At 41.3% G+C, this 20,879-nt stretch overlaps 2 protein-coding genes across 8 annotated transcripts in view; both read left to right on the forward strand.

The window, feature by feature from the left end:
* Positions 1-5,504, forward strand: part of magi3b (membrane associated guanylate kinase, WW and PDZ domain containing 3b) — a 118,764-nt gene extending 113,260 nt beyond the window's left edge. Inside the window, exons 19-21 of one of the 2 annotated variants that reach the window (XM_084033245.1) lie at positions 1,118-1,255; positions 2,280-2,418; positions 3,569-5,504. In XM_084033245.1, coding sequence (XP_083889371.1) covers positions 1,118-1,255; positions 2,280-2,418; positions 3,569-4,659 — 1,368 coding nt within the window. In that variant the 3' untranslated portion in view covers positions 4,660-5,504. Of the gene's footprint in view, positions 1-1,117; positions 1,256-2,279; positions 2,419-3,334; positions 3,427-3,568 lie in introns of those variants that run through there. The other variant, XM_084033246.1, reaches the window with a different exon arrangement.
* Positions 5,505-11,849: 6,345 nt separating this feature from the next.
* LOC311030990 (complement decay-accelerating factor) lies at positions 11,850-19,586 on the forward strand. Of its 6 annotated transcripts, none has more exons than XM_084037057.1 (13): positions 11,851-12,052; positions 13,374-13,559; positions 13,645-13,744; positions 14,111-14,181; positions 14,691-14,873; positions 15,689-15,751; positions 15,835-15,933; positions 16,116-16,193; positions 18,050-18,082; positions 18,160-18,201; positions 18,292-18,343; positions 19,072-19,146; positions 19,308-19,586. In XM_084037057.1, the coding sequence occupies exons 1-12, from the start codon at positions 11,977-11,979 to the stop codon at positions 19,139-19,141; spliced, it is 1,053 nt and encodes a 350-aa protein (XP_083893183.1). In that variant the 5' UTR covers positions 11,851-11,976; the 3' UTR covers positions 19,142-19,146; positions 19,308-19,586. The 6 variants fall into 6 exon arrangements, with proteins under 6 accessions (XP_083893182.1, XP_083893185.1, XP_083893183.1 ...); XM_084037058.1 differs by having other exon boundaries at positions 19,311-19,586; XM_084037056.1 differs by having other exon boundaries at positions 11,850-12,052; positions 19,072-19,586.
* Positions 19,587-20,879: the final 1,293 nt, after the last annotated feature.

Below are 20,879 nucleotides of genomic sequence, written 5' to 3' on the forward strand. Positions count from 1 at the left end.
AAGGCACACCTCGTCTTATATCGGGTTTATAATATATACGACATAAAGCGTAATTGATACCGCGTTCATCACATTTTTCACCTGTGGAAAACTTCATTCAAACTGGATGAATGGAATTTCCCACGACCCTGAACAAGACATGCGGTGTCTGGTAACAGATGAGCTCATGAATGAAATCTCAAATATTTGTATTATTTATATTTTATCATATACACCAAAATAATAATAATAAAATATGACAAGTAAAATCAACATTCCCATTCAAATCAACGTAGCAGGTCGGTCAGAGTGGCTTTGTTAGGCTTATCGTCTGTGTAGCATAAAAGCATGGTGGCCAAGCCGTCCACCAGTTAGCCAGCTTTTTTTACGGAAAATGAGCCTCACTACCCCGCCGCTCTGGGAAAGGACAAGCTAACCCAGCTAACTAGCCACTAACCAAATGAGTTAGCTTACCTTCTCATATTTTTACATTAGTGTGTATTGGACTGAATGTTCTGAGCCAAAGTGGAGAGAAACTGTAAAACCTTCCTTAAAAATTACATTAAACACAATTGTTTTACTTTAAACACATCATTTTACAACATTTGTGTTCTTTGGTATGAAGTAGCTGTGGAAGCTAACGGCCGCTTTGAGAGCAGCAGACACTCACATTATTGACCACACGAACACAAAATCTTCATCAACGCATTCAGCGGACCCACAACAATAGTACTTCATCATGATTGGGCTCGAGGTTTCCAATGAGAAGCAGAATCTTATACTGTTTTCAACTTCCAATTTCCAGCCCTTAATTTACTGGATTGACCGACCCGGTAGTTAGCATCACCGCCTTCATCCATAATTTGCCTTCTCTCGTTAAGAGCCTCGAATGGTGTTACTTTCCCGATCGATATAAACAAAGAGCGAAGCCAGTCGGAGCAGATGGAGGATCGTTATTGACACCTCTAATTAATAGAAACTTCTCGGGACTCTGAGGAGGAGTCGCTGACCCTGGAGGCAACAGATAGAGAAGATTAAAAAACAGGCCATCGTTAAACAAGAAGGAGGCTCAATTACTTAATCAACGGGTTTCTTCTCATGCATCTGTAGTAGCATGTGTTACCTTTATACTGTGTAGGGCTGCCTGACGGTGGAGTTGGAGCGGGGTCCCAGGGGCTTCGGCTTTAGTCTGCGAGGGGGGACGGAGTACAACATGGGCCTGTACATCCTGAGACTGGCTGAGGATGGAGCTGCTCTGCTGGACGGAAGGATCCATGTGAGTTCTCCTTTTTAAGATCCTTAAAAAAAGGTGGCGTGAGAAGGGGCAGTATTCACGGGAAAAAAGTTCTCACTTGTTGTCATAGCAACTGCAGAGATCCGGTGTTAATGGAAACAATATAAACATATATAGCATAGCATGAGACTTGTTTATATCGGCTATATGTACATAAATAAGAAATACTTTTCTAGAAGGCCTACATCCAATTAAACAAGCCTCATGGCTTATACCTGTATGTAAACATAAATCTAAAACTTTTTCCTTGTAAATTTATGACTTTATAATCTTGGAAATTTGTGACTTTTTTCTCGTAAATTCTCTTTGCTCATTTTGAAAAAAAATCAAATAAATGTACCTACAATATCGGCACCAGATATCACAGATATTTCACTCAAAGTTTTAGCTGACAGATGGATAGACATCGACATCTGCAGCCAAAGAGGTAAAAAAAATGAAATGTCATTAAATAAAAGTCAATGCATTCCTGGGAAGCTCGTTTTGCTCCACTCAGTGCTGTTAGAAACAGCTCGGTGTGCTATTATACAGACGCATTACATTGCTGAAATCTAATTTTACACATTTACTCGTTTATTAAGGAGCAAAGGGAGTAAAAACAGTCATTTCTGTTGCCATGTTCTGAACACACCAGAGATCAAACTAATGAATTGTGCTTCAGCTGCCAGTTACAGTGTTCAGGCGCAGATGTGTGTTTGCATTTTAGCTTTGATTTATCAGAGAGACGTCGGAGATGGTTTTAAGTCTCTATTTTCTTGATTCATTGTCATTTATAGATTTAAATGACGTCCATCAATCCATCCATCCTTCTTTAGTGCCTTTATGTATGACGTCGACCGTTTCCAGTAAGGTCGCGCTGTTCTCTAACTGACCCTGCCGATGTTTTCTGTCCATGGAAGAAGTTCACAGAAATTAGAAACGACCTCTCTCTGTGTGTCCGAGAGATGTCCTGAGCTTCGATGCGTTTCCGTTTAACAATTGCATATTTCTTTTGTATCGCCGACAGGTTGGAGATGAGATCGTGGAGATTAACGGGGAGCCGGCACGCGGGATCTCTCATACGCGGGCTATCGAGCTGATCCAGGCCGGAGGAAGTAAAGTGGTCCTGCTGCTGAGACCTGGAGCCGGCCTGGCTCAAGACGGCAGTAAGTTTATATGCAGACCGGTTCAAGGTTTCCTCTAAAACCCTCTCCCTGGTTACTAATCACATACTTCCTTTGGGCCTTGAAAGTTGTTGCGCAATTTAAAACGTATCATATATTTTGGTGTAGTAGACAATTTTAGCATTATGTTGCATGAATTACATTTTTAAATATAATTAATAAATGATAATGTTTTGCCTCCGAGAAGGATTTTCAATGTTTTCATTAAAAAGGAATAGCTTGGGAAATATTATATGTTCTCTTGTTTGTAAAGAGTTTGATATCACTCTCATACCTGTCTGTAAAATGTAACCAGTGGCCTATTAGCTTAGCTTAGCATAAAAACACGAAAAAGCAATCGGAAAAGCCTGACTCTTGTCTGTCTGTAGGAGCAGTGACTTCCTGGTTGGTTGTCGAGCAACTGTGAAGAGACTCCAACAGACTCTTTCTTTATTTGTGTACGAATTCAACAAACAAAGAAACATGTTTGTTTAGCTTTATAGTTGCTGGTAGGTGGGTTTTGTTACCTTTGCACAGAGCCAACCGAGCAATTTCCCCCCGTTTACTGTCTTAACGCTAAGCTAAGCTAACCATCTACTTGCTGTAGCTTCAGCCTCATCTAAGTCTTAAAAATCGAGTCGCAACCATTGACGTGTCTGATTGGCCTTTACGAGAAACTAGACTGGTTTTGTTTACTAAATGTGTTTACAGGAAGGGGACGGCGACATGCTGCGCACGCCGAATCCATAAACCCACCCAACGTTACGCTAACAATAGCGACTCCCATCTGTTCGCCAATTGATGGAGTCTCATTTAGATTGCCGCCCGTATCGACTTGAATGCACTTTTCTTTATTTATTCATGAAATCTCTAACCATCAGCTTCCTCTTGGCTCTTTTTCTCTTGCCCCTCGATGCAGGTAACGCCGCTTCCTCTACTGTGTGCTACTACACTGAGCACCAACACTAACATCTTCACCACTTTTACTGGCCTCTTCTATTTTACCTTGGTAATTCTTCGTTTTTTTCATATATCTTCCCTCTCTTAACCTCTCAGTATATATTTTTTCTTCCTTCTTTCTCTTAATGTGAGTATTTTGTGTGGAACTTCTAATACTGGTAAGTAAAAAATAATCTGTTTGCTTCCCTTACAGGTCGACATGATCGAAAACTCATTTCACCCACAAGCTATTCCGAAGAGGTGTTCCTCTCCAATACATCACCCCTGCCCTCTTCATATCCCACCGGGGCTTCCACCTTTGTTTCCGCTCCCTTCTCCAGAAAGCTGAAACATTCCCGCAGTTGGAGCAGCATCTCTCCGCACGGCATCAAGTCCCGCAGCAGCAGCAGCAGGGGTCTAAGCTCAGTGGAGGAAGGCGGCGAGTGGGCGGTCGGATCGGCGGGAAGCCTCTCTCCTGCCTCCCCCGAGCACATGAACTTCTACAAGAGGACCCGGCCCGCGAGAGACTCCAGAGAGCTAAGCAGTCCAAAGAATATGGGGGAGGAGACATTTTCTAACGCCAAAGAGCAACATTGTAGTCCCCGGGAGAATGAGAGTCGAGAACAAACGGCGAGCAGGAACAGGACGTCTCAGACAAAAACACGATCCGCGAGCCCGAGGAAGCCTCCTCCAGCCGGGCATGAAGCGCCTCCAACCCTGCAGCGAGTAGAGCATCAACGCGGCCCTCAGAGGAGGTTAAAAGACTCGGCCAGCAGAGAGAGCTTGGACCACGAAAAGACAAACGGCAAAGGGGCGACTCCTGCAGTCAGCCGATGCTCTTCTCAAAGACAGGGGATGGAAGGGAGGGGAGACAGGACCGGGCTTGGCCGTGAGCGAGAAGGTTTCAGGAGACGGGTGACCATAGAATCTCAGCACCCCAGGGGGTCTCCTCAAACCGTCGGCGAGGAGAAAGGTACGAGAAAGGACTCGGGGCAGGGAGATGCCAACGGGAAGGTTAAACCCACAGAAGAGAGGGGTACGAGGAAAGAAGGCATCAAAAAAAGAGAATCACGCTTGTCTATTAAAGACCTGTGGAATAGAAAAGGTTCTGAAGTGGCAAAAGGAAGGGAAGACGTGTTTTCTTCCTCCAAGGAAGTCGGTAGTCAAGCAGACTTAGTGGCCTCTAGGCACAGTTCCCCAGGGACCCAGCAGAGCCCGAAGGGACCCATTAGCCCCGGCCCTTGGAAGGTGCCCAGCTCGGCCAAAATCCTCACAGAGGCCGAGGTCCTCCGCGACCCTTTGTGATAGAAATATGGAGCCAGACTTTAACAGCACCCTTTAGCGGATTGATTTTCTGAGTTCTTCCATAAAACAGAGACACGGTGCCGCTTTTATTACCTTTTTGGACCGCGTTCGCCGTTTAGTGTCATTTTCGGAGTCCTTTCGACATTGCGCGTTTGGCATGTAGCAGCTTCCCCTTACTCGTCCGCCCGCTTCGGCGTCTCCGATGTGGGGCGTGAGCATGTGTGAGCAGGCTCCGGGGGAGGGGGGGTCCTCGCCAGACGAGACGTTTTTTTGAAATGTGAATATGTGCCAATCCTCCTGTGGAACGACGACTACCAACAGCGCTTCGCCCATCTACAATGCAATGACCCATATGCAAAGAAAAAGGGAGTCAGGCCCGATCGCCTCTCACCTGTAGTAGACACCAAGTGCGACCACCATCTCGGGGTTTCGTTTTTTGCTCTCGGCCTCATCGTGGGATTTATGGGTCTTTTATTTATTTATTTTTTTCATAAATCTTTGCTCAATTGCATGCGGCCGGTCCTTCCTGTTTGTTTTTACTGCACGTGTTCTGCACAACACTGAGGATGGTCCTGTTTCTTGTTTAAAGTTCTCATTCTAAGCACCGGGCAGATTTCTGATACAATCCAGCAAAGTGTCACTTTTGGGTTTTTTGGGGGGGGAGGGGCTCTCGACTGTTCCACGGTTATAGACACAACTCTCCTCCAGTACAACCAGTATCATTACAAAAAAAGACCAGAAACTTGTGGTTTGAGATCTTTACGTTTTTACTGTGTACATGATAACCAACCGGTGTGTAATTTATTGAGATGATTAGATTGACATATATATATATATATATATATATATATATATATATATATATATATATATATATATATATATATATATATATATATATATATATGTGTGTGTGTGTGTGTGTGTGTGTGTGTGTGTGTGTGTGTGTGTGTCAAGCCATTCCACATTTTGATAGAGAACTTCAAAGATTTGTCTGAAGTTATTTGACCTTTCACCTCCGATGTGTTCCAGTGGTAGGCGTCGCCATGGATCTTGTAGTTCATGAAATGTAGAGGTGATGTGCACACCGCTGTTTGCAATCGCTCAAGACGTGTCTCATTGTGAAATAGTGAAATATATATATCTATATATATATATATAGATATAGATATAATGTATTTGAATGTGTCATGTTTTGCAGATTCTAACTTTCTATTGAATTCCATTGCACTGCATCTGCCCTCGTAGCATAACAGAATGACCATGAGTTGTATTTAATTTGTGATGTTGTCTTGCTACCAATGCCATTTATTATTCTTATTATTATTGTTGTTGTTATTATTATTTTATAAAGCTTTCTATATATATATCTATACAAAAAAAAGAAAACACTGTATGAGGCCAAAATGGCAATGTATGTAATGTGCCCTTCTGAGTCGTGTCCCCTGATGGTTCTTACCTTTGCCGAATACTGAGAAAAGAAAAATGAGGGTTTTTGAATTTGTCAGTCCTGCTGTGTGGTTATGTGACTGGGAAGCTTGAAGGATAACGGAGCTCAGGATGTGAAGTGGTGGTTTGAGGGGTTATTGAGCACGCTGCTGATGTAACCTCTTACACTTTTTTAAAGGTCGTCGAGCTGACGAGATAAACGATTCGGTTCCAGGCGTTGGGGTCAGATCTCACTGCTGACTACCTCGTTACGTTTTTTTTAAGCTTCTGCTTCTAAAATCAGAGAAAGCAACGTATACTCATACCTGCAAATACAATTTATGAGATTAAGACGAATTCAGACGAGCTCAGGGAACGCAGTTTAGTAGCAAGTGTGCGATAAAGTCAGTGATGGTCACATGATGGTCGAGGTGTGATGAGTGATTGTATGGGAGAGTTTTCGTAACTCAAGGATGCGCTATGAGCCAATCCGTGGTAGGTGTTTGTGCAATAGTAATAGCGGTTGGTTGATTGGGTAAATCCAACCCTGAGTATCAGGTACAGGCAGTTCACTCCGGTGAGTCAGATAATGCCCCTTTTTATTGTACGACCCCTGCACTGTTGTTACTCCTTTTATGCTTTTGTTATTTTTTTCTCATCTCTGTATCATACTGTGGCCTTGCATCGCTTCATTATATATATAAAAAACAATCCTTGTGGTAACTTCTACATTCTGTAGGAACAGTAGATGTAAATGTTTGTACATTGTACAGCACCTTTATAAATACTTGCTGAGTGCTCTTTCTGGGGGGGAGAAAAAAATAGAGGTATATTAAATCGCTTCATTATTTTTTTATGTAAAAAGAAAGAGAAAATATTTAAAAATGAATTGAAAAGGATAGACTATGACCTTGACATGGTGTTCCGTTCATGCACTGAAAAAATAAAGTTTTACTGAAAACACCTTTCTGGACTTCTCTTCCATCCATTCAGCAGGCTTAGCAGAGTATTCAAGGTGTCTTCCAGCTCTTCCCCAAGGTGTTTCCAGGCCAGATGGATCTGGGTCTAACCTACTGGTTGGACGTGCCCATAACACCTCTAAAGAGAGGCATCTGGGAGGCATTCCATCTCAGCTAGCATCTTTCGCCTCAACGGAGCAGCAATAGTTTTTGGCCTTTTTACCTGGGCTACCCTTTTCACCACAACAATCCAGTACCTGTCCATCACCGTTTTACAACTCCCTCGCTTGGGGCAGTGAATCACTCCCAACCCAGAGGACAAAATGTGGCCTCAGAGTGGCTCTCAACCCCGAACCCCACCTCACCCTTGGCTGAAAACCACTCCAACATATGCTGAAGATTCCGAAAAAAAAGTCCGATTGGAGCCAAAAGTACCACAACATCTGCAAAGAGACAATTCTGAGGTTTTCTTCAAAAACGGACAATCTCCTCTTGCCGGCTGCGTCTTAAAATCCTATCCCTGAACGATGGTGGAGGCCAACACCTGCTGAAAATGTGTTGGATGTAGAAAGCTCTCAATCTATTTATAAAAGGGCGGATTGTTGTATCAACCCCCGGTACCGGATATTCCAAAACACCCCAAAGGACTCCCCATGGGACCTGGTCTCCAAGCCCACAAAACTCTCGCCTTTCGAGTCTTACGCTGTACAATACATGTCAACATTCCCCCGTGTTGGCCCTGCAAGGCGCCACCTGCCCACCAGGGTCCAAACTAAAGGGTTCCCACATCGGGGAATCAACCCACTGATTGTTCCGATTCAAGGACAACCCACTTCATCCTCCGAGCCACAGCTGCTCTCCATCACCGTGCTATTATATTTCTGTCAGAATTGTTCACAGAATCATCTTTTAGCTGTTATATTTCAATTACTTTATTTTCCCTCCGCAGTCCAACAATGCCTTTCATGTGACAAGGCAACAATAGCCACTGTTACTATGGCAGATTTCCAGTTGTCATGGCAGCCGGCTGCTTTTTCTCCAGCTCGGCGAGAGGTGTATGCTTTTTCAATCCCAGGAGAAAGCTCGGGCATCGGATGCCACGTGGTTCAACACGTATCCATATTTCAAAAGCAGCCACGAATCATCGCCATGTGAAGCCGAGACGTCAACGAATGGCTCAAACGGAATTAGAAACATTATTTATTACGTTAAACCTCTATGGTGCATGTTTGTTCCTGTGCAGGATCTGATCGGCTGCATGGGAACTAAAGATCAAGGTCTCTGACTGATACATTGCACTTGAGCTTGTCCTTCAAATAATGTGAGATGCCCGTCGTCTCCAGCAGTCCTGCACCAGTACGGTTGTTTTTGAACGCATCATTGGTGATGAAGTATCTACACGGTTAAGGCACTCTGCATGTCCATCATGTCGGTTAGTGGATGAGAGCGACTCAGTCGTTCAGAGCTTGTTACGACTGCGGAACAGCAGCCTTAATGGCTGCTGAACGACTTGGTAATTGCACGCGGTGTGACAATTTATTTAAATTGCTTAAAAATGACTGAAATTTCATGTTTGATTTCAAGCACTGGCATGAAATGATGCGTGGAAGTGGATTGTAATGACTGTTTCGTAGCGGAGGTACATTTTTCTGCAAAGAGCTTTTTTCTTTGACCTCACTATCGCCGTATTCAGATGTACAACTTTGAGAGAAAATCAGATTATTTCAAGCTTCTCCCACCAATTTTTTGTTTTGTTGTCTTTTCTGTCTGAAAATAATCACATTCTGCTGCATTAATGTAGAACAAAAGATGCATTTCTTTATTTTTCCAGGTCGGTGCAACCGTAAACTAAATAGGTAAGAAGCAGACTAGATTTATTGGAAGTTAGAGGTGTCGGAATAGTCGAAAATAAATACTGGTCTGTTATTCACATTTGTACCACAAGCAGCACTTTACTTTGTTTTTATTCACAATCAAATGCTTCCAACTGTAGTAGCTTACTTATGAGCAGAGGTGTCAAAAGAAAAGATATCCTATATACTCAAGTAGAAGTACACATACTTGTGTTCAAAAATACTCTGGTAAAAGTAGAAGTACACATTCAACTTATTTACTCAAGTAAAAGTGGAAAGTTTCCCTATTTAGGACATTTTTATTAGCAGGCTACCTGAATCTTGTCTCATATTTATAAGAAAATTAATAATCGATAATTCCCATCAAATGTATTCAAACTTAAAGTAACGAGCCTGTTTTGAAAATGTGAGTAGAAAGTACAAATAAAGTCAAGTTAAAGTAAAAGAGTGGTCTGAAAAATAAATACTCAAGTAAGGTACAGATACCTGAAAATCCTAGTATTTGTACTGTTACTTCCCACCTCTGCTTGTAATGTCAATGTGGCAAAAGGCTGTGTGTGTGTGTGTGTGTGTGTGTGTGTGTGTGTGTGTGTGTGTGTGTGTGTGTGTGTGTGTGTGTGTGTGTGTGTGTGTGTGTGTGTGTGTGTGTGTGTGTACTGCATTGAGTCACGACTCACATTAAAAAAACAACACAATTTTTGGATCATGATTATCTCATTACTGCAATTATTCATCAGAACTTTTGCTGCTTTCCATGCAGTTCACCTTTCACAACACTAGATGTCGCAACTTACACTGAAGTCTTTGGTGCACATGGTTGCACACATCAACTCAGGCATGAATAACATGCCTTGACTCATTCAACTACTTTCCCTCCATCGCTCATTAGAAGTCGTTTTCTGAGGAGATGCACATTTTGAACAGAATATATCATATTTGAGTTTTCTCTTGAGGAAAAGATACTTATAAATCACATGAAGGCTTCTGTTGTGCGGTTTCAGTTCACTAAAATCAAGTATAAATGTATGTGTGGAGTAAAAAAGGTTGTGACCCGCCACTCTTCACATCCTCGGTATTTACATGAGCAGGTGACCCTCGGCAGCCGTGGACAGATGTTAACTCCTTTCTCTCCTTATCAGCCGTGAGGAGAAGCAGATGCATTCTTCGAGGCTGGTTGCTGAGAAGGGAGGCGTCTCAATCGTTCACTCTGACGGGCTGTTTGGAGAGATAAGGAGGCGAGGGCTGGCGACAACGAGAAGTTGCCCTCTCGCTAGTTTGTTGGGCTGTTTTTGAACGCCACACAGTTTGTACAGGTCACCTGTTGTCGGCTTCATGTCAGGTTGAGAGTGCAGACAGAGACACCTGAAGGGTCTTATTAATATCCTACTTGTTAGTGGTGAATGTGCATCCCTTTATACTGGTGGTTTATCACTGGCTCACTGAAGAGTCGCCTACAGGCCAAGAAGCTTCATAAGATGTTATTTTTGGTTTTCTGTATTTAACAAACCACAAACGTGCAAAAACACAAGCAATACAATCTAACATCGCAATCCTTCAGAAGAAAAACAAACCAAACAAAAAACAAATCAGAAAAAAGGGGGGTCCATACAAAGTAAACATGTTAAATACATATATATGTGTGCAAGACCATTAAAATACAAAAAGGGAAAAGGAGGCAAGACCATGAAATAAAGGAGTACTTTTCAAAACAGTAAGAAATGAGATAAAGCGCCATAAATCTCTCTCGCTGAATGTATTTTTTTAAATGATGTAAAAATAATCATTTATAGGCCAACTAAAGGAGGGCTTATACTGTTCCTCCATTTGCTACAGTGAACATGATATTTACCCATGAGAATGATTGTTTATACTTATTAATATATTATTACTAGATTAATTAAGATTGTCCATATAATAAAATAAGACATTTCAAAGGATGGAATCATTAACCTTAAGGGATATCCAATTTTGAATATCCAGCCAAAACCTTTCAGACACGGAGCTCCATAAGTTATTTGTTGCCTGGTTTCCATGTAAATCTGTGTTTCTTAGGCAACTCTTTTTCCACAAGCTGAACAGTATGAGTGTGTGTGTGAGGCAACGAGGCAACGAGGCAACGAGGCTCAGCCCCTCATCGAGGAGAACTGTGGAATGTGTTTCCATGACAATAACTCCAGTCGCTCTGTAATGTAACCTGGAAAACACCCCAATCCTCACTCTTCCAATCCCTAACTGTTTTAGGATTCTGATTATTTTGCCCTCTAAGATCACACATGTTGGCATTTTCAGTGTTCTGATATTCAACGTGGAGGTTTCCGTCATAAAGGAGTAAAATGGAAAGAAAGGTTCCCCCTTGGAGGACCCGGGACAGGGAATACCCCCTTTTTGCCCAGACACACCCATATTATTTCCACCTTTTATTTATTTATTTACTGTGGCTGCTGCTGCTCTGGCTGGTGGTGGTGGAGGAACTGGAAGTTTGAGTTTATTCTCTACTAGTCATTAAAAGAACACTCACACCTTTTTTAACTATAAGTAATTCAAATATATCATCGATTTTATTCCCTTTCTCGTCTCTGCTGTGTTTTAAAAAACATATTTCCTGCCGGACTTTTCAAAATAAGACTGTTAAAGGCCGGATGGATAGATGAATCGCTGAATCAACATTATGTACACATAAAGAAGTAAGAAATAAAACGTTTTTTTTTAAAAAACAAGTCGGCCCTATTAGACTTGTGTAATCTAGTCGACAAGGAAGCTATGTACAGCCTCCACAATGTGTTTTAATGTTATATATATATATACGCCAAAATGTCTGTTATCTATAACAAAATAATACCTTTAAATGAATGTCTTACGATTTGAAGAAGTTCCCCATGCTTTTATTGTGAAGGCCGTTCTCTGATTTCCTGCTGATTGACGTTAACTTGACTGTGACATGTAATAGTGGTGGTGCGTTCAGGGGAGGACCAGTGTTGACGGGCAGCGGAGCGAGTCGCGTCTCTCCTTCGTCTCTCTCTGGAGCAACGTGGTCTGAACGAGTCTCGGGTCTGGATCTGGATCTGTTTAGTCCCGGCATGGAGGTCTCCAGTGGACGGCGAGGACTCACATCTCTACTGTTACTTTCCCTCTGTGTCGCGAGTGCAGCAGCAGGTCAGTTCAACATCTCCCTCCGCAGTCTGGCTAATTAGATAACAGTTATCAACCTACCGAGTCACGTGACGGGGTTTCCAGCGTTTTTCTCTCTCCAGAATAAGAAATGTTGATTAATTTAGAGTTGATTACTAAGCGTCGAATTATTTTTGTTTTAATCTACAAATAGTCTGTAACTATAACATCTGAGATCCGTGAGTTAAATAACATTTACAAATATGAATACAGCTGTGGATTGTTTTGCTACATTTCTTGACTCTTTCATAGAGGTGTTTTATTATTATTATTGTATTATTATTCTATAATTGGTAGTATGTTGTACTAAATGGGACACTAATTAGACACATAATGAAGTGTATGTAGTTCAGTACCACCTTTAACTACGACCTATGTAATAAACATGTAGTAATGTGTAGTTTTCAACAACATAAACTGAACATTATGATCTTTAATAGATGTTATGGTTTCTACATAATAAAGTGGCTACTGAGACAGGGCCAGCCCAATCCTTTTGGGGGCCCTACGTAGACTTTGATTTGGGGCCCCCCTCCCACCACCTGTGCTTGACGATTATTGACACAAATGTCACACTTTAATGTTACATTATAAATTGTATCAATTATTAATTATATCACAATTCACATATCCTGTGATATTTATCTGAGGGGCCCCATTCAGACATCAATACCCATTTTGTATGATTAAGGGGCCCAATTAAATCAGAATTATCTTTCTTTTGTGTACATACTTTGATGTTTATGTCACCTTATTATTTATTTACATGTCTCCATAGGAATATTCTAGGCATATTTATTTATTTGTTTTTATGAACCTTCCACGTATTTGAGAACTATTCTGTTTGTTTAGTCTTAGTTTAGAGATAAGATGATTCCATGTAAAGTGTACAACAAGTTGACGGCCACCGACACACGTCTTCATGTCATCAGTATGACCTCCAGATAAGCCTAATATGGCTTTATTAGTTGTAACTTTATTTGTTAAGAAATGATGCTTCAAAACACTTTAAAATATATATATATATCAAAGTTATGAAGAATCCATGAAGCATCTGATAAACTGACCTGATGTGTTAAAAACCATTTATTAATATTTAAATGTAAAACCACAGAATGAATGAGAAACTGACGATGAATATTCCTTCTTGCTTTGTATCATCTCTTTAAATGATTAGCTTTATTATTCACATATTTCAGGTTTTATTGTTTCCTTCACTGATTGTGAAACTAAAAGTCGTTGCTATTGATGTTAATGTTTCTTCTTTGTCTCTCTTTTTTCAAATACATTCTTTTTTTTACCCCAGCCAACTGCCCTCAGCCTCCGGCGATGCCCAACATCGTCCGCTCCAACAAAGCGCTTCTAATGAACGCTTTCCCAGAGGGGTCGGAGGTCACGTTGGAGTGTGGTAACGGATACGTTCCAGAAAGTGGCTCCGGGATTATAACCTGCGTTGATAAGAATTGGACTGAACCAGATCTCCACTGTAAAAGTGAGGACCCGTCTCCTTTGATTACTGACTACTTTAATCCTGTGATTCTGGGCTTAAATCCCTCATAAATCCCGTTTTCTTCCAGAGAAGGACTGTGGACCCCCGACATCTCAGCCTCATATGAGCTTCAACACCAGCGCTGGAACCCTGTTCGGTGCTCTCGTAAAAGTCCTGTGTGATAAAGGGTGCGTGTAAATGTAAAATATAAATTCCCATCTCACTGTCATCTGGTTCAATTCCATTTAGAGGAACAAGTGTGGGCATGGAGCCGCTCCTTTGGCAACCCAGTATACATTTACATACATGCAAAGTCTGTTTTTTTGTTCGAGATGATTGAAGTGGAGATGGATTCACTCAAAGAAACATTCTGGAAAAGACAAACAGAGATGTTTCCAGAAGGTTTCACCAAGTAGAAACGTGGCTCTCCTTTTTGCCAACGCGGTTTATAAATAGTTTCCTGAAGAAACATTTTAAGAATTCAGTTTCAAGGTTCTTGGGTATCAGTTCCTTCCTGAAATAAACAGCCTTTTTTTCCTCACATCCGTCAACAGGTTCCAGGTCAGGGGGTCGAGCTACAAACAGTGCTACGCGTCGGGCTGGAATGGAAGAGCCCAGTGTAAAAGTCAGTATCTCCTTTTTTTTTTTTTATTTCATGAAGCAATAAAACGGTTTAATATGTGTTTTATGAAGCAGCGGTTTTTCGTTTGTCTTTGTGAAGATCTTCTTCTGCTGTTTCTTTTTGTTCCTTTTTTATTTTATTTTCGTTTATATTGTAATGGTAATTTATTCATTTAAAGACAGACACAATGCACAATCAGACAACCAGAAAATATTGTAAATGTCTATTTTTGAGGGCAGGTTGATGGAATACTAACATGGAAATTAGTATAGAAAGGAAAAGATGAATAAGACAACAAACAAAAGCAAAAAACAAAATATAAAATACATAAAAATAGAAACAGGAAGCAGAGACAACAGGACATGTGATCTGTCAGATGTTCCCCCCCTTAAATCTAAAGCTATGTTGCCCCCCCACACACACACACACATATATATTTATATATATATTTACATATATGTGACAACAATGTGGATTGTTTTGCTGTTAATCCGAATGATGTGATTCCTCAGCCATCACATGTAATAAACCGGCCGAAGTGACCAACGGCAGAAACTCGTGGGAATCCGAAGACGACCCGACATACGGCGAGATCGTACACTACGCCTGCGACGACGGCTACGCCCTCGTCGGGAAGGCGAGCGCCACGTGCAGCGACTACGGCAAATACAACTCCCGGCCTCCTGTGTGCGAAGGTAAACTTTCTCATGTTTTAACTGTTCAAACACGTTTGCAGGCAGATTTCCAGCCCCCCTTTCATTTCCTCGCAATATGAAAGATCGTTTTATGTGGAATAATTACAGAAGTAACCTCCAGAGACGCTTTTCATATAGAGCAGGTCTGTAATTCAGAGATATAAAAAATCCTCCAGTGGCACCAATAAACCTCCCCTTCCCACGAGCAGAAACCTTGAGCCGGTCTGCTGTCGACTGATGAGGCCGGGAGGCGTCTGGGTCGATGCGTTCAAGGGCATTCAGATATCAAACGTAGGTTTGATAGTGGAAACGCCTCGCCTTCACCAGCCAAAGCAGGGGAATACATTTAATCAGCTGCTGTTAATGCCTACCTTTGCCTTAATGGTAAGACGGCGCCTGCACCTATAGTACTATAGGTGTTGTCATGGTGACCCCAGTGAACATCCGAGCTCTTTTTATGCAGGGTTTGAGCTTTGCAGCAGTTCTCTATTCACCATCACTCACACTCTCCTTAACAGCTTCACACTGACCTGAAGATTCACATCAGATGCGTCACTTAAACACTGCGTCACAAAGGCGCGTTGTTAAAGTGGACGAAGTGGAACTTTTGTAGACACGCCGACATTCTGCATGAAAAGTGACATAAATACATGCATATTTATTGCATATTCGCTCTTACTTTATCTGCAATGATATGTTGTGGTTTCTTTCTTTCGACAAATGTACTTATTGTAAGTCTCTTTGGACAAAAACACCTGCTAAATGCCCTAAATGTAAATGTAAATGGATGAATTCAGTCGTTTTCTTATCCACAGCTGTGATGACTGAAGATAGAACCACAACAACAACGACAGCGCCAACGTCTACACTTCCACCAGGTAGACAAACATAAAGAGAGGGGAAATATGCTGCCTCCCTACAAGGAATCCAGTATAATAATAATAATGATGACTTTCCACAGAAGCAACCACATCTACAGAGTCGCCCTCCACTCCGACACCCCACAGAGATAATACCTTCTCAACCAGAGCGACGCCAGCCGTCTCACCTTCGGCTCCAGGTACAGAACAATGTCTCCGAATCGCCAACCGGCAACGCAATTAAGTTAAAATAAAAAACCCACAATGAATGGATTCTGGGAACGCATCTCAGAAACTGCTTCACGCCTTCTCGGCTTCTCGGATCCCTTTTATCCCGTCTTGAGGGAAGAACTAAGAATGGCTCTGATCGCTCTGTTCAAAGGTGGCGGGTACGTTTCGACAGCCGGGGGTCGAGCTTCCACGACCGGCGTGACATCGGCGATGCCGCCTTCATTTCAAGGTATTTATTAAAGCCGACGGGAGGTTCGAAGCCTGATATTTTTTTTTTTTACTGTGAGCAGCAAAGCATCCCTTATAGCAGGGCTGTCCAATCGTATCCAAGAAGGCCGGTGTGGGTGCAGGTTTTAGCCCAGCACGACCTCACCTGATCCAACTCATCAAATGGTAAATGGCCTCATTTATATAGCGCTTTTCTCCAAAGCGCTTTACAGTAATGACTGACATTCACCCATTCACTCACACATTCACACACCGACGGCTGAGTCAACCACGCAGGGCGACAGCCAGCTCGTCAGGAGCAATTAGGGTGAGGTGTCTTGCTCAGGGACACCAGGCACTCAGCTAGGAGGAGCCGGGGATCGAACCGGCAATCTTGCGGTTGCCAGCCAACCCGCTCTACCTCCTGAGCTAAACCCCCCCTCAAGGTCTTGATTGAAGACCCTGGTTAGTTAATTAGTTGATTCAGGTTGGACAGCCCTGCCTTATAGAATACTCCAGTGTGATTAGACAACTGTAGACTTCCACATGTTGTGTGTTTAATATCTACTCGGTTTGTCATTTTTGTTGAATTGCATAGTTGTTTTAGTCGAGGAAAGAACGTTTGTTTAAAGGTGCGATGTGTAATGTGTGGCCAGAAATTTGATTAAATCAAATTAAATCAATTCAATTAAAAACAACAGAATGTGAAGAGGCTACTGTGTTGACGTTAATGTATCGTGTTGCAGAGATATTTACTGAAATGAGCACGCTAACCAGCTAGCCCAGGCCCGTCATATCTTGTAGTACCACTTGTTGACAGAGGGGGCGATAGTGAGTCAGTGCTGTCCTCATGAGGAGAGCTGTGACGTTGAAGGTACAGTGTCCGTGCTTGCTTCTTGGATTAAATCCAAAGTGGCAGAAAATAGAAAAGGCCCATATATTTTGGTTTCGTCCTCGTCGGTAGGTTGTGCTGGCCAAAATTAGCTTAGCATACTCTGCTATATATATACATTTTGATTTGTATGGAGCCATTACGGAGGTGATATGAAATGCTGCCCCCCTTATTTCTGTATGTGGCAACATCTTTCACATTGCACCTTTTAAGGCAGCTGAACAAGATCCGTAATCGAACGTGAGATTAAGCGCTTGTTAGCAGAAATTTAAGGTGGCACAGTGAACGCGTAATGCTTGGATACACACAAAAACAGTTGTTAGGAGAACCAACATGGTCATCAGTGTGGTCAGCTGGAGCCAACACATGACACTTTCTGGCCGAGACTTGGATGAACTGAAGTGTAAAAAGAACAATTTGCTGTTTTTATTGTGGGGGGGTAATGTGTCGGGATGAGTCTTGGCTCTGAGCAGTTGCCTGGCGACCAACGAAAGTGTGAAATGTGTTTTTTCACTATATATTAAACAAACCAGACTTCCAAAGGGGCTGGGAGGGTGATGTTGGTCCTCCTGGTGTATCTCCGGAACGGAAGGTCGTAGAGACTCAAATCTGGTAGCGTTGGAAAGCTCGCACCCGAAAATGTGTTCTCCGATCTTCCGTTTGGCCGTTAAGATCATTGTGACCGATGTCTTTGTCTACGAAGGTGCGACACGCAAGTTGCCTCCGTAATATAAATAAATGGACTTGAGTCGAGATTTGACTCGCTCCGACTCGCTCCGACCTTTTTTACTTTTTCTTAATTTCCGTTCCCACAACAATATACAGAGAAATTGGACATTTTTCTGGTATATTTACAAATGGCGATTAATCGTGATTAATCCACAACTAACCCGCGATTAATCTGATTCCGATTTTCAGCACTTTCTTGTATGTGTTGATGTTCATGTTGTTAATTGCATTCTAATGACTCTGTTTTATACTTGCAGGCGGTGAGACGATAGAAACTAACAAGGATACTGGTGAGTTATTAAACCGCGGTGCTGTTAACATGAGTCGTTATTTAAATTCTGTATTTAAATGTTCACGTGTCTTGCAGGATATGTGGCCGTTATAGTCAGCGTGATATGCATCACATTAGGTAATGTAAAGATTTCACCTTTGAGTTAAATTTTTCAGTTGGAATGCAAAATGAAATGAGTCTTTATGATGATTATTATTGTCTTTACAGCCGTGTTGTTCGCCATGCTCCTTTTACACAAGTATCTCCTGAAGAGAAAAGGGTGAGTCCAATATTTTTACTCTTCCCCTCGAATGCATGACTCATATTTGATTATGCTTTTTTTTTTTATCCCCTTTTGTGCTTTTCTGCTCTTTTTGAGGTTTTACACATTCTTGGCGTAGAGGTCAATATTAGCACACATGTTTCTGTGAATGATAAGTGAAGCTAACTCTGCAGCAGGTTCACATTCCTCACTGCCTTTTTAGTTTTGGAAAATTTAGATTGTGCTGAGGTATGAGGGGGGAAGTCAGCAGGAAATCCTTCCATAAAAATGTGACACAGAAAAAAAATGCACGGGGGAAGAAACTTCCGTTGCGGCCGGAGTGAATCAGGATGTTTTTTATAATAAAGTTCAATGAAACGTGAAGCAAACAATATTGTCAGACGTTCATGTGATCTGAATTCTGCATAAAAAATAAAGGTTCTTAACATTTTAACTTACAACAACATGATATTCATCTTGTGAAATTAACTTAAAGATAAACTGAATATTTCAGACTTCCTTAAACGTTAATCTCTCATATAATCACATGCATGCATTAATGTTAAAACATTTTCTTTTAACTAAGAAATCCTTATTCTCATTAAGTCGACACTAACACTAACATTTTGAATACTAATTGAGTTTGCAATAAAACCCAATTTGGTGAACTAATAATAAAACAAACATTTTAACGCTAACATAACACAATGATTATGACACAAATTCCTTATGTGATGACATCATAGCTCATATGACACCAGAGAAGACCTGAAGCCGGAGTTATTACACTTCCAAAATCATAGATTGCTGGCCTGACGAAGGTACCAAAACAAACAAAATACCTTAAAAAAACATATTAAGAATTGTTTATGAACTTTGCAGAAATACAAGTTTTTAAGTGTGTGAGCTGAACAAAAAAAGCATGAATATTTTTGACCTTTTTTCCAAACTGAAACATTTTCTGTTTGTTTCTTGTTGACAGCAGCTCTGCACAGGGAGACGAGCTTATCTATTAAAGAGCACCTGTGGTCCCGGAGGGAAGTGCCAAAAACACTGTACTTTCATTTTAATGTTATTTATGCACTTCCAATTGCAGATACTCAAATCTGTAAAAAAAAACAAATCATAATTTAAATCAATGAAAAGCACTTTTTTGTCATTTTGTTTAATTTTTATTACCACATTCTTTTTTTGTAAATATTTCCTGCCACTTTAATGTTTTTTGTACGTTATTTATCTAATAAACTGAAATAAACTCTCTAAAGTTGCCCTCTGAGTGTTTGTAATTATGCAACATGATTTCTGGAGAACATTTTTAAGTTTGTGCGTTCTTAATGTGTTGTTTTTGTGAGGGCCGACTCATGAAAAGGTGATTCAGGACGAACACAATGCGGCTCATTCAGTCTGCAGACTGATAACGATACGATCAGCTGCATTCTTCGGCCCCTGACTTTCTTTTTTTATTATTGTTGATTGTTCTGCTGCTCTTTTTGATGAAACTGTGTTTAAAACTGGCATTCATAAGCAATAAATCCAGTCAATGAATCATATAATAAGTATAATAATACTACCGTAATTACCGTATAACCGTATAAGTGTGAGGAGAAATTCTCAGACAAGTGATCAAAATGTTTTTTTTCTGTGTAACTTAATTGTGCTAATGAGGCAGAGACAGTGTGTTAACATTCATGTGGTGTGTGTGTGTGTTGGGGGGGAGATTTTACAATGAAAATGTCAGTAATTTTTGTGCCACATTGCACGAAAACTGCATTATTTAAAAGACGAAAATGCTTCTAATTCATAAATCCACATTGAAGCATTGTTCACTTGCAAAGTAGCAGATATTTTATCTATTTATTTATACAAAAGTGGCATTTTTTCAAAATCAATGGTTGCATTCACAGCCATGTGCAGCGGTGGACCGAGCCATTATCCTGGCAAGGGGGTGGACCAGTACGGAGAAAATCCCCATAATAAACTGAGGTTACAGTGTCTCATTGTCTGCCGAAGCGCCGGAGGGCTTTAAATGGGCCTTTCTTTAGGGGATCAAAAGACAGGATTTAATGTGTCTGCTTCAAAAGAACTAAATCATTTTCTCGTCAGGTTTCATGGTTTACTGGTGCGGCGTGTACCAGTGAGTTCTAACTGGAGGGAAAAGACTCTTTGATGAACTGGTTGAATCGTCTGTGGCCACAAACAGGATATACTCACTCATCATGACAGTTAGTCATCTCGATGATGTGGACAGACAGTGTTTTACCAGCAGGGCTTTCCCACAACAGTGGTGGTCTTTGTAGAACAATCAACCCTTCCTATAGCTTTCTGCTCATAAACCAAAGTATTAAGAGAAATTCAAAATGTGATCTGATGCCAGGTAGAAAACTAACGTTTTTTCACAATTCATCCCGACATAAATAGCTAATTTCACAGCATCTCACTCTAATAGACGCTTCACTTTAACTGTGAGAATTCAGGCAAAGGTCCTAATGCCTTTGCCTGAATTCTTCATCCTCTTGGGGAGTAAATGAAAAAGGAGAAATAATGGAATAGAACG

The sequence above is a fragment of the Eutrigla gurnardus genome (genome assembly GCF_963514095.1).
Source record: "Eutrigla gurnardus genome assembly, chromosome: 2".
NCBI lineage: Eukaryota > Metazoa > Chordata > Actinopteri > Perciformes > Triglidae > Eutrigla > Eutrigla gurnardus.